General features: G+C 45.6%; 1 protein-coding gene across 3 annotated transcripts in view; it reads left to right on the plus strand.

Moving 5' to 3' along the window:
• The window catches only part of FUBP3 (far upstream element binding protein 3), a 53,358-nt gene that overhangs the window by 17,753 nt on the left and 21,977 nt on the right, over positions 1-13,628 (plus strand). For 2 of the 3 annotated variants that reach the window (XM_041725151.1, XM_041725153.1), the window contains exons 3-7: positions 6,661-6,694; positions 9,233-9,282; positions 9,630-9,701; positions 10,963-11,020; positions 13,122-13,284. In XM_041725151.1, the coding sequence (XP_041581085.1) occupies positions 6,661-6,694; positions 9,233-9,282; positions 9,630-9,701; positions 10,963-11,020; positions 13,122-13,284 (377 nt within the window). The remainder of the gene's footprint in view (positions 1-6,660; positions 6,695-9,232; positions 9,283-9,629; positions 9,702-10,962; positions 11,021-13,121; positions 13,285-13,628) is intronic. The other variant, XM_041725152.1, reaches the window with a different exon arrangement.

Here is a 13,628-nt window from a genome sequence, read left to right on the forward strand (position 1 = left end):
CGGGATCGAATCCCACGTCGGGCTCCCGGTGCATGGAGCCTGCTTCTCCCTCTGCCTATGTCTCTGCCTCTCTCTCTCACACACTGTGTGCCTATCATAAATAAATAAATAAAAATTAAAAAAAAAATTTTTTTGTGAAAGGTAAGATCCAAATCAAAGAGAGTAGTATCTGCTAAGGGGTTTAGCCATGCAGATTTAACGTGAATTGGGGGTTAAAGGCCCATATGGTAAATTCTTTTAGACTTTAGCCCATATGGGCTCTGTTCCACTAACTCAGCTCTGCCATCAGAGTTTGAAAGCAGCCAGAGACAACAGAAGCACGAGAGCGTGGCTGTGCAGCTGGCTCTCAGGCCCTCCGTGTCTTTGGGGCATATGTACTACTGTCATAGATAGTAGTGCCCTTTCTAATGTTATCTTGATGGCATTCTTGGCGGGTGAAGGCAGGATTCTTGAGTGTGCTTCTCATATGAACCACTTACAGGAAGATTGGGACAGAGTATCGCTGTGGCCCTAGCCAAGTTCTGTTCCAGCACGTGTGGCCCAGGACAAAGAGAAGGAGAAAACAAGAATGAGGAGGGAAGATTTTTTTACATCCACATTTTGCAAGGGAGAAGAGGCCTGAAAGGTGCTGGTGCTGGGTAGTGGGGAGGGCCAGGGTTCTTGCTGCTGGGCAGCAGGGGTGTGTGGACCACTGCTGCCGGGCCCAGAGTCTCTGCTTTGAGAAGAGAGATTGAATCCTACACATTCTGGTACTGTCCCTGAAGCAGGAGGATGATGGAGGCTTCAGGGATGAGGAAGTAAAGACAGAACCTTAGTCCCTGAGGCCTTGGGGGACAGGACAGGGTGGGGACATAGGGTGATCAGGAGTATTGTCCAGCAGTAGCCTTCAAGCAGGAGGAGTAAAGAACCCAAGGTGGCGGGGATGGGGGCTCCAAGAGCCCTGTCTCAGCTCTTCTATTTGTGTGCCCCCTCGTCCCTAAAATGGATCTTTCTGAGAATTGGATCTGCGCTAGAGACACTTTTCCCTTCTGTACATGTCCCTTGCCACATTTTCTCTTGGTTACGGTGGCACATCACCATTCTCTGATACCACAAGAGGCAGGAGTCCAGAATTCTGGGTGGGGAATCCCAAAACAACAAAGCATGGGAGTTTCAGTAAGAAATATTGAAGGGGACAGGATCTGATGTTGATTTTTATTCAGGAAGCAACTCATCACAGAGACTCACGTGATCCGCTCCTCCCCCTCTATCCATCTATCCATTCATTTTAGGATTGGAATTTAGAAGTGTTTGTGTAGTCATGTTGGGTGCATGTTAACATGTATGTGTGAGTTAGAAAAAGGAAATGAGATTTTTTTTGCCCCTGGCAAAGTGTGATCTGACGGGTTTAATAATTGGCTTAGCCAACTAGATAGGACATACAGTAGGTAGACATTATCCACAGAAATGAATGATCTAAATTTGCAGCATCGGTGTTAAAACAGAGATCCAACTGAAGCTCCTGTACAATACCTGTTGTGTTCTTTGTACCTGTTAATGTAGGGAAAACTTTGAGATGTCACATTAAAAGGGTATTTTTAGTTTTTCAAAATCCTTTTAGGAAATGGGTGACCCAGAGTGGCTCTCTACCCAGGCTGGCTGTGAGACCCACGCAAGGAGCTTTTAAAAACACATCTGCTGGTACAGCCGCTCTAGAAAACTGACAAAACTAAGTAGGTACTCGCCCTTCAGCCCACAGTTAATAGCTGTTTATTTTCAAGAAACAAAAACCTGTCCACAGATCTTTGTAGCAGCTTTATTCGTAATAGATCCAAACTGGAAACCACCCAGATGTGCTTCAGGAGGTGAATGGCTAGCAAAATGGTATATCCATACAGTGGAACACTCCTCAGCAACAAAAGGAATAAACTATCCTTACATGCAACAATCTGGATGAATCTGCAGGTAATTCAGCTGAGTGAAAAAAGCCGATATCCAAAGGTTATATATCTTGGTGTGATCCCATTCATTTCACATTTTTGGAATGGAGAATAGATTAGTGATTGCCAGGGTTTAGAGCTGGAGCTGGGAGGGAGGCCCCTGTATAGAATAAGAAAAGATTACTGGAAGGAACCCAGAAGCCTGAATTCCTTTTCATGTGAATAAGGAAACCGATGTCTGGAGAAGTGGCTTGACCAAGGCTGATGCCTGGGAAGTGGCAGAAGGAAGACCTGAACTGCAGTCTGTGTCTCATGTGCCATGATAGTGCATGCTTAAAAATGTGGGCTCTGGGGTGCTGGGGCGGCTCCGTCGGTTAAGCGTCCAACTCTTGGTTTCAGCTCAGGTTGTGATCTTAGGGTTGTAAGATTGAGCCCCATGTTGGGTTTTGTGCTCAGTGCAGTCTGCTTGAGATTCTCTCCCTCTGACCCCCTCCCCACTAGTGTACACATGTAAACACACACGCGCTCTCTCTCTAAAAGCAAATCTAAAAAAAAAAAAAGACGTGGGCTGCAAAGTGGTAGAGTAGGTTTCAAATCCAAGCTTGGCCATTTGTTAGCTGTGTGACTTTGGTCAAGTTGCTTAACCTCCTTGAGTCTCTGTTTCCTTCCCTGTAAAATAGAGCTAATACCAGCTTCGTGAGGTTATCCTAAGGATTAAAACAAGTTATGATTTTCAAACTTGTAAAACACTACTCACAAGATTTCCATCAGAACTAGTTAGTACATACACATTAAAACACATGTATAGCTGAAACAAAAGCTTTATGGAATATATACCCTTACTCTATATGACACACTCTGTTTTTGATTTCAGTTTTTAATAAGCTGGTCATGATCCCCAAAATCGATTTTATGACCTCTGGCTTAAATCAAAATAAGGCCCAGTGCTACAAACACGTACCATAGACTTGTTCTTTCTCTTCATGTCACTCCAGTGACAGGCTGTGGATAGGCACTCAGACCCGGGTTGGGGTCCTCACAGAGTCCCCACAGCCCTAGAGACTATGTTAAGTTCCTGCCCCTCTACAGCTTCCTCCTGCCCCCACCCTGACACTGTACTTCTTAAGGACCAAGATGGCCTTGCACCCTGTGTTACCCCAAGACTGGCACAGTGCCCAGACCAGAGAGGCATAGCCTGAGTGCCTTCATGGGGACCCAGGCACTCTCCTGAGCCCTTCACCTTCCTGGTTTGTAGAGCGGGCCTGGCGATAAAGCACCCGCTTTATCTTGGGGCTCTGTGGGCCTGAGTGGGCTAAGCAAGCAAGTCAACTGGAAGAGCACTGCTCCCCAAAGCCTGTGAGCCTGCAAGGAGGGTGCCATCATTGAGAAGAGCTTGCATTTACTCTCACTTTTTGAAAAATGATTATTTGCAAAATTAGTGAAGGATTACTTGCCTAGGGACTTTTCGGCTGAACTCAGCAGGTCAGTGTTTTGTGGCCCTGGGTGCAGAGCTGCTGCCTTAGAACACTGGAAGCCTTTGTACTGTCCTTGGAAGGAAAGCTTTTTTAAAAATGCTTTGAAAAAAGACAAATCCCTGCAGCTGGCTGTAGGTATTACTGACCATAACCAGGGCTTGAAAAGCATTGGTCAGAGTCAGAGGAGTTGGGGAGCCAGGGATGGGGGCAGGATTGTTTCCGAAATCTGCAGAGAAGGTTTGGTTTATTAACTTGTTTGGTCAGTTGTCTAAAATGTGCTAATGTTTTGTCTCCTGGCCGACCCACTCACCTGCCCCTGGTCTGCTTGTCCTGTGCACCATGCCAGCGTGTGCTGTCTGCACACCTGTAAGAAGGACGGGTGCTTTTGTTCCTTAGGCTTTTTTGAGGGGGGAATGGGGGTTAACTATTAAAATTGATGCATATTATAAAGTTGGGTATGTTCCCCAGTGACATTTTGTAGGATTTCTTTACAGGAAAAAAAGGAAAACATTTTTCTCCTCACTAGTGGGGGAAAATGTGTCCAGTGCCTTATCTTTTTTCCCCGAAGATCATTATTGAAATTGGCAGACTATTCCTCTTTAGAAAGAAATGTCTCATATTACAACATGAATCTTTTCTATGGGAAGCTCATTTTCCCCTAGCCCAGACGGCTTCCCATTATGTGGTGCACCAGGTAAACGAGAGCCGCACCTATGTGCTTGTGTCTGTGTGTGTGCACATGTGCTGGAATGGAGCTGGGGTGAACTTCTGAGGGGAGACGAAGCATTGTGGGCCAGCATGCACCATTAACGGGAAATAGGACTGATTGTATGCAGCATTTTGCCTTTTTTACAGTAAAATGACTGTAGTTACCATGGAATTGAACTTGATAGGTTCCCACGTGCCTCCCCTGTTGGACCCCCTCTTCCTTGTGAAGACAGGAGGCTCCATGTTCATGGGGCGGATGTTATCCGTCTGCTGTGTGAATGCCCAGTGCCCCCAATCTAACTACTGGTTTTCACTCGTAGGCATCAAATGGGGCCGTTTCTGCAGGGACTGAAACTTTAATAAATAGCACATTTCAGCCTGCAGCTGCAGCATCACCATGGAGGAAAGAGGAGGCGTGCCCTTCCTCAGAGTCCACCAACTCCCAAGTTGAGTCTGGGTGGGAATTTGATTTCCTTCTTTGGTGTCGTGTGGCTCTTTGCAGGATGATGGTATGTGTGCTTCTGCTTGCCATCTTCCTGAGCTTGTCCCCTTATTGAGGCAGTGGGCTGGACCCTGTGTGCTGCACCTGTGACCCGCCCCTTCCCTGCAAAAAGGAATTGCTTTGTTTTGTGTAACCAGCACAAAATTGCAAATGCCTTTTGACCAAGAACCTTTTGAATGTTCTCCTGAATCCCATCAAGTTCTTTATGGTAGCGTTGCTCTTTACCCTATTTCTATGGCTTTTCTGGCCAGATTGCCGAAGATCATCAGCCCTTTTGACATCTCTTACCAAACAGCACAGCATGCCAGGAGCCAAGGTCCAGCTGTGTTGCCCTGTTTGGGAACCAGGCACCTGTGTTCTTGGCCTTTTGAGGCATTTCAGTCTTTAGTCTGTGTTCGGTGTATTCTCCATCCCTGAGAGGAATGCTGACAGTGAGCAGGGAGGCTGAGCTAGACCCTTGAGTACGAACAGCTGATCAAACTCAAGGGTACTCTTCTCCATAGAAGACATCTTTCTTCAGCCTTTTTTCATACCCACTGCCTTAGAGGGCAGACAGTCCTCTCAGGCAACATCCAGGGGCTATGTGTGTGCCGAGGACTCCTTGTCCAAGGCTGGAATTGAACGGTCTTTACATGGGATGGGAGTCATGAGCACCCCTACCCGAAGTGAGAGCATCTGTCACATTCATACTTGAAATGCAAGAAGAAAAGCTGAAGATTCAATAAAAAACAATTCTCTTATCCCTGAGATAAGCAGATTAATGTATATAATGTCAATATTTTGGCTGCAAACCATTATCTTGCTATTGATCCAGAAGAAATATGGTACTGACTCCACAGCCTCGTTTACTTTTTTGCTCACATTATTTCTTTACACTCTTAAAATATCATGATCTGGTTTCTTTTCCTTTGTCGTCTTAGGACCCGTTCCTGTCCAGTCAGAAGGACAGGGTTAAGTTCAGGCAGAAAGAAGAGCAGTTGAGAGTCATAGATTTCAGATGTCAGGCCATTCCACTCTTTGTTCTGAAGCTGATGTGCTTGACCCTTCCTCACTGATCTCCTGTCTGTCCTCCTTACGACTAGCCCCAGAGACACGTTTGTGAATGCTCTTGATAGCACATTGCAAGATCCATTTGGTTCTTTGGAATATGTTGAGGATTTATACTTTTTTCATTGTCCGCTGACTGTGTTTCCTGGGCTGCATTTTCCAAAAGAGAAACACCACAGAATTCTTTTTGCTGATGGCTGATGAGGGAGACGCTCATCAATAGCTGAAAGAGGAGAAACTGGAACAAAAAGCGTAGCTAAAGTGGTTTTGTGGGAATGTGATTACAGAGTTGGTTTTCATAATAAGAGGCTGTTTGGCACTGTTGTCTCTGTGAAATGGGCTTGAAAGGCACTTGCTCATTCTTAGCATCCACTGCGTACAGACTGCTGTGGTGGGTCAACAAAGAGGCCCAAGGAAGGAAGATGCCAGATCCTCTCCTTGAGATGTTTATGTTCTTGGGAGGGCAGGGAGAATTGGGGGCAGGGGGGCAGGTAGATGCCCCGTGGTTGGCCGGAACCATATGTGCATGTTCTTAGTGACCACAGCTGCCATGGAGCAGTCCTTAACAATGCTCCCAGGCTAGGAGGTTAAACCTTCTCATTTGTTTGAGAAAGAGAAAGAGGGAACCCTCACTATCTTTACATTGAGTCTGGATCCAGAGCAGGAGGGAGGTGGGAAGGGAGAGGGATTTAGGCAGGCAGGGATTTTCTCCCAGGCCTCTCAGCATGTGGACACGCAGATCAATTTCTTATCCTGCGTTCAGCTGGACACTGGGTTAGAGACTGTGTTGATCAAGACATCCCCTCCTGTTTCATATCATGTAACGCATTCATTGCAGCCACTGAGCCTAAATTACTGTTTGCTTTCTTTCTGCCTTTCTCTCCCCCGTCTCCCCCCCCCCCCCCCCCGCCCCCGCCCCAGCCTGAAATGGTAAGAACTCGTGTAAGGATGGAGTTAGTTTATCCGTGCTAATGCTTTGATTTTTCTTTTCTCTTTCTCTTTGCCACAGTAGGTAACCAGTTAGGGGCCTTGGTACATCAAAGGTAAGCAGTGGGTTATGTTTTATTATTTATTGATCATTTCTAATTGTTTATTGATCCACCATCTGTACTAGAGTGTTAGAAAGTCAGAGGTTGAGAGTGTGAAAAACCAGGGGCAAGATTTCTTTAAGACTCAAGTTTTTTTATAGTCCTTTTCAAGACAGCATAAGTTCGAAGGATAAATGAACAGGAGGTATTAAAAATCAGCCATTATTGTATATAAAGTTAGACCTCTAGAATGTGGAGCTTCTTTTTTTCTGCCCACATCTAATTTAAAGAGAGAGATTTTCCATTCTGAGTTGATGGCTTTCTCAGTGTTTTATGAACCCATAACATCTTCATTTGAGCAAAGGCATCCCCAAGAAGTGTAGGTCGTTGGACTTTCACAAGATAAAGCTTGTGATCCTCAAGGAGTTGTGGGCTTGAGAAGGCCACCCCATGCACTTGAGGAGGGACTTGCCAGAGAACCTTGGATAAGTGCCCAGTTGCTTCCCTGCCTCAGTTTACCGTTGTAGCTTTCCCTTAAATATTGAGGATTTAGAGAGAATACAGAGACCTCTGGGCTTTAAAAGGACCAATCTATAAGGTAGGATGTTTGTGGTCACAATGTTATCCTTTAAAAAGAGTAAAATATGCAGCAAACTGCCGTAGTTTCTCTTTGCTCAGGGATGAAATTTTATGTTGTGCATCTGTTACTGTAACATATTATCCTTAATCTTTACCAGCAATGATACAATTATATCCTCTTGTTTTCTACCTGAATGTTTGGGAGTTTCTAGAAATCATCAGACCTTAGTCAACCAAAAGATTTAACCTGGCTTTTGTTGTGTTATTGATTTGCTTTCTTTTTTTAATAAATTAGGATAATTTAAATGACATTGCTGTTATAGCATCAAACATAATTTTCCTGTAAAAACGTAATTAGGATTTTACTTTCCAAGATGTTCATACTTTGTGCATTCAGGTTTCAGCCTCACAGTTAGAATGGAGCTTTGTCTTCCAGGGGGCCCAGAGCAGCTCATCTCCATACTTTTCTTCCTCAATGAGTGTCTGCTACCTGCCATCCCTGAGGGCTGAGGAACTGCCTGAGTTTTGTGACAATTTGTATTGTGATAGCATTGAACCTCTTCTGATAAATTCCCTAGTAATACTTGCTAAGGATAGTGCTACACACAGGAGCCGCAGTCTTGTGGCTGCATGCATGGGAGTGTCCTCACCCTTCCCCATGGCCAGGAAACACTCCCCACAGGGACCCTAAGCCTCTGTACGGATGTGCTGGGCCCGTTGAGGTTTAGCGTTGTTGTCCGCAGTATTACTGATTTAGGAAGTTAAAAGAACTGCCTGATTTCGGGCTGAACTCAAATATCCCAAGAGGTAGAGAGGATTCCTGCCCATGTACAAACTGGAGGAGGTAAATTCCTTAGAGAAGAGATAGCTGCTCTCATCAAATTGATACAGTGGCAAGCACTATTTATGCTACAGCCATTTCTTTTAAGTGCCACGCTTTCCCTAAAAACATGCACTTGTTTCGATCCTTTCCATGATGGGTAAAAATCCAGCCGAGTGAGAGATGTTAAAAACACTTAACCTTTTTTTTTTTTCCTTTTTAAACTACTTGCATTTAGCTTCTTCCTAAGGTACATGTTTAAATTTAATTGCTTTCTGGGGTGTGGGGCAAATTGGATATTGTCCACAATACACTATATGGCAAATTTGAAGATTTGTTTGAAAGAACCAGTACAGTAGTTGTTTAAAAAAAAAAATCCCAACACGTAGTGAACGGGATAGCACTTAACAGAAGTACCTTGCAGAGTCAGCGAGATAATTATTCTGTCCTGGTCAACACTGATTAGGCCTCTGCTGGATACTAGTTCCATTTGGAGCATCTCATCCAAAACAATAGATAAATTAGAAAGAGGCCAGAAAGCAATAAAAAGATTGGGAAACAAGGGATGTTGAAGAGAAGTTGGATATCTGTATCTAGCAAGGAGACCGGAGGAAAAGTCTAAACTAACTTCTCAAGTCCCAAAGAGTCTTTTAAGCGTTAAGCGATATCGAGAAGAAAAGGTAGTTGTTAGTAGAATTGATGGTTTAATGAAAAATCAGAAGAGGAGGTGTGGATCTTCTCAAGAAGTGATTAACCAAAGGGTCCATTAGATGATGCTCTTTTTTTTTTTTAAAGATTTTATTAAAAAAAAAAAAAAGATTTTATTTATTTATTCATGAGAGAGACAGAGAGAGAGAGGCAGAGACACAGGAAGAAGAAGAAGCAGGCTCCATGCAGGGAGTCCAGTGTGGGACTCGATCCCGGGACTCCAGGACCACACCCTGGGCCAAAGGCAGGCACTAAACTGCTCCAGGGATCCCGGATGATGCTCTTTCTTGAGGGCACAATCAGACTTTTCCTACTTGCTGGCCAAACTAGCATGATTCATTTTAAAGTCCCTCTCTCTTTCAGTATTGCCAATGTGGGGAATTTGGGGAACCTGAAGTGGCTGTGAAATTCTTTATATGTTTTTCCAAAATGTTCTTTGTTTTTAGGGCAGTAATAACAGAAGAATTCAAAGTGCCTGATAAAATGGTTGGATTTAGTAAGTATACACATTATCTACTTTACCTTCATTAATCTGTCAGTGTGACCGTCACAATGGTAGAATGCTTTGCACCCTGTATCCCCCAGAGTCCCAAAGGACTGCAGGTCTCTCACTAGGCTGAGAGAGACCTGTGTCCCCCTGCCCCCAACCTCTCTCCTCCCTTCAGCTGCAGTACCTTGTAACCTATCTGCCATGTTTCACATATGATTTCCGTGGCTCACGGAGGCCATCCTGATTTGCAGTGCCGCAAGCCAAGTGTAAATGTTTGCTGAATTAATTAAGTCATTCATGCATGGTTAAATATGGAACAGAGGCACGTTCTGACCTTGTTCAATTTGTTTCAGTTATCGGCAGGGGAGGTGAGCAGATTTCACGGATTCAAGCAGAATCTGGTTGCAAAATTCAGATTGCTTCAGGTAAGGCTTCCTTTTTCATAGATCTCAGTTTGGTAGAAATCAGTATTTTGCCAAGTTTTCCAGATTTATTACCTTTGCTTGTTGCTTAGAAGTCTAAGAGCTTGGGTAAGTATATGCGATTGCTGTTTTCCTTGCATTTTTAGAGCTGGACTCCCAGATGAGAACCAGAAAAACTAGGGCAAAAGCAGGCCCAGAGACGAGGCTGCCCGTCTGGCCTCTTGAGGCCCTCCACAGTTCTACAGCTCCGTGTAGCCCGTGCTAGACACCTGCTGCTCTAGGACCTCTGATTTTTGCACCAGAATGTTATGTCAGACAGTGGGGCCTGAAGGAGTGCTGTGGCTTTGGGTCACTCCTGGGGACGGTTCACTGGCTCCCCTGGATTAGACCATCCCCTCCCGTTGTGGAAAGAGGCCAGCTGGGGTCTGGCTAAATGAGTGCACGTGAAACACAGTTCAGGACCTTTCCCAGCTGGGTCCATTTGACCATGGGTTATGGAGAGAAACAGTTTAAGGAAAAGAAGTGTTCTCATATTATTAATAGTTCTGACAACTGATTTGAGTTTGGTCTCTTTCCATAGTGGAAAAGGGGGTGTGGAAGACTGTTAACTAGAGAAGCGTTTGTCTGTTTAAAAGATACACGTCACAGTGTCTCGAAGGCAGTAACTGCTCTTAGTTCTTTTTTTTCTTTCTTTTTTGAGTTAAGAATTTCAAAGGGCACTTTTTTTAGGAACAAAGTAAGCGTCGTGTGGTGTTGGAAAGCAAGCTTCTCCTCTCTTGCCAAATGGTCCGGAAGTAGTTCCACATAGATGTCACTGCTCTCTTGGGAGATTCGTGCCATAGCTGGTAATAGCCCTGACGTGCATCTGCCGTTAAATTGTTCACTGGTGTGCAAACAGGTGATCTTAACCTACTCTGCAGGTGGAGAAACTGAGGAAGAGCGGGTGATACGACTCAGGCACTTTTTAGCACACAAATGGGTCAGAGAAATGAAGCTGAGATTGCTAATTAGGACCCGCTGGGAAAGCTCCGCTGCATCCTGCCCACCTCCCCTGCAGAATCTGTTTCTACTTTGAGAATCTAGGGTGGAGCTACCAGCTGACTGTTCCCTCCACAAGTGGAAGCAAACTGTCTTTTTCTGGGGCTTGGGCTTCTGTGGGGCCGGTGTAGGAACCAGCCCAGAGAGACAATCTGTACACAGAGGCACAGGTACACGGTTGCCTGATGCCCACCAACACACCTCATCTTCTTGATTCTTCTTATAGAGAGTTCTGGGATTCCAGAGAGGCCCTGTGTACTTACCGGAACCCCAGAAAGTATTGAGTAAGTTTATTTTATTTACTTTTTCCTTTCACTCTTCTTCCTCCCTCCCCAAATGGGGAGACATGGAAGGGCAAAACTGTTACCGAACACTGCGGATCTGTGCTGCAACTTGGCCACGAAAGCACATGCTTCTGTGGAGAAGGATCTGGGAGGTTGCCACACCAGGGGAGTTTTCTGTTACTTAAAACACATAAGGTATCTCCTTTTTCTCAAACCCTACAGAATTTCTGGTAGCTGTTATAACATCTACTCCATACACCAGGGTCTTAAAGAGTGTGCATTCACCCCACCTAAATGCTCTAAGCAGCTTATTTCTTCCTTTGTAATATCTCCTTTACCTGAGCAGGTCTGTATTTGTGAGCCTGTCACTTGGTGAACCATTGAGAATCCTGGTACCAGGTCTTTTGCCTGAGACTGATCCCACTGCCTTACTGCTATTTGAGAACCAAATGAATTGACTCATCACTCCTCTTAGAGGGCTGTCTGGACTGGTCAGAGTATGTTTTGACTCTGGGGTGCCCTGGCAAGCACTTTACAACTAGCATTTGCTTTCCCGCTCTGGGGCCCCTGTGCTTAGAGGCTTGTGTCAGATGCAGGCCTCATCAGTCCACGAGCCTCCTGGGGAACAGGGATGTACTAACTTAGTGTCTGCTCACTCTCCTCTTTCAACCTACCGAGTAGCGTTGCATTTGGGAACAGGGTAGCTAAGATTATTCCTGGCTCAATAGATAGGGATGTTTTACTGTTTCCGTTTCTCCGAGAGTCCAGATGAGTTTAAATTCTCTTGTTCTGCCATAACATTGCAAGCAGTGAACCAGAATAAATATCGCTGGTAGGTGTGCATTATAGGGCAAGCGGGAGGATTTTGCTGGAGTCAAGGCATTTTTCTTCCAACACAGGTTAATTTAGTACACAAGCAAAATATTAAGCTGCTGGTGTCGCTGAGAAGACCGGCCAGGCCAATTCTGTATACAGAGAGGCTCAAGACTACAAAAGGCAACATCTGTTTCCTCCCTTTCTTTTCTTTCCTCTACTCTTCTAACCATTCCTGCTTCCTCTTCTACCCAGGCAGTCGGGGCAACAGGATTGTAACTTTAGGAGGAAACCGTTTCATTTTCTTCGAGTATACTGTACAGCCAGCCTGTATAGTAGCTGAATGCTACCCTATCGGAGGAACCAAAAAATAGATTGCACATGGTGATTTAAAGAATAAATACTAAAAAAAATAATAATAAAAAAATAAAGAATAAATCCCGCCAAAAAAAAAAAAAAAAAAAAAAACACAGAAAAACCAGCCACGGGAGCTTCTGGTGCTGAAAAGGCGATCACCCCAACAGGCAGCCTCGGCTGGTCAGGCCATGCTGTGTCAACACTGCCGTTTCCCTCCCCTTCCTCGGGTCCACTGGCACCAGACAGCATCACAGGAGAAAGCAGGGGCCTGAGAATCCAAGTGGACAGGCACAAAGCAGACGTCTGTGGCCCTGTGACTGCACTGGGGCTGTGCTGCCTCCTCTTCTCACCCCTTCAGAGCACTGGCGATCAGCCATAGCCTGAGCTGGAAGGTCATCTCAGAAGTCGTAGAGCAGATTGGCTGGGGGAAGAAACTTGGAATCTGGGAATTCAGATGGTGACTACTAACCCTCGCTTTCTTTCTTCCTATCTCTCTCGTTGCTCTCTCCTGCCCATATTTAACCAGTGTCTCTTGAGTATCTCCTCTGTGTGAAGCGTTACGTTGGACTGGGGACCAGAGAGAGGTGCAGAGGAGGGATCAAAGGCGGTCTCTGCCACCTTAGCAGCTGAAGTTTCTGATAGGAGACGAAACGTGTTTGTGATGGAAATGTGAGACACCGTCATGAGCAAAGGGCAGGCCGGAGAGGGCTCTGTTGGAATGTTGGTGTGTGGTGCGTGTCACTTTTAAATTCCAGCCCGGTAGCGTGGCGGATGGCAGAGACCTCCCGGGTTGTAGGGGAGGAGCTGGAGCTGGATGGAGGGCTGCCTTGACTCCTTCATGGTCTTCCCCCGATGCTGTTGTCCTTCCTTCTCCAGGCACCTAGCACATTCATGTAATGCTCTTTCTCTTGTGATTCTTTCCCTCCCAAAGACAAGCCAAACGGCTCCTGGGGCAGATTGTGGACCGCTGTCGGAATGGACCTGGCTTTCACAACGACATAGACGGCAATAGCACAATCCAGGAAATTCTTATCCCTGCGTCTAAAGTGGGTTTGGTCATCGGCAAAGGAGGGGAGACGATCAAGCAGCTGCAGGTATGTGAGCCCTTATCAGAGTGATGCTCCAGGAGGGCTTCTGGGACTGGGGGTTAGGGCTAGTCATAACCCAAACTCCCCATTGCTAGACTGGCTATACACCTCTCGGTGCAGAGCTCCCCTGCCACCCTCTGCTCACGTCAGTGCACAGATCCTCCATTCAACAGATACTTTATGAAGAGTTACTGTGGCCAGGCCTGAGTCCAGGTATGATGCCAAGTGGTACTGCCCACTGGGGTGGTCACACTCTGTTAGGCTTGTTTTTACCATCAGACAACAACATCTTGGATGAAAGAACTGCATCCAGAGCTGGAGCTTTTAGCCAGCCACACACCCTCTCCCTA

The sequence above is a fragment of the Vulpes lagopus genome, chromosome 12, assembly GCF_018345385.1.
Source record: "Vulpes lagopus strain Blue_001 chromosome 12, ASM1834538v1, whole genome shotgun sequence".
In the NCBI taxonomy this organism is placed as follows: Eukaryota; Metazoa; Chordata; class Mammalia; order Carnivora; family Canidae; genus Vulpes; species Vulpes lagopus.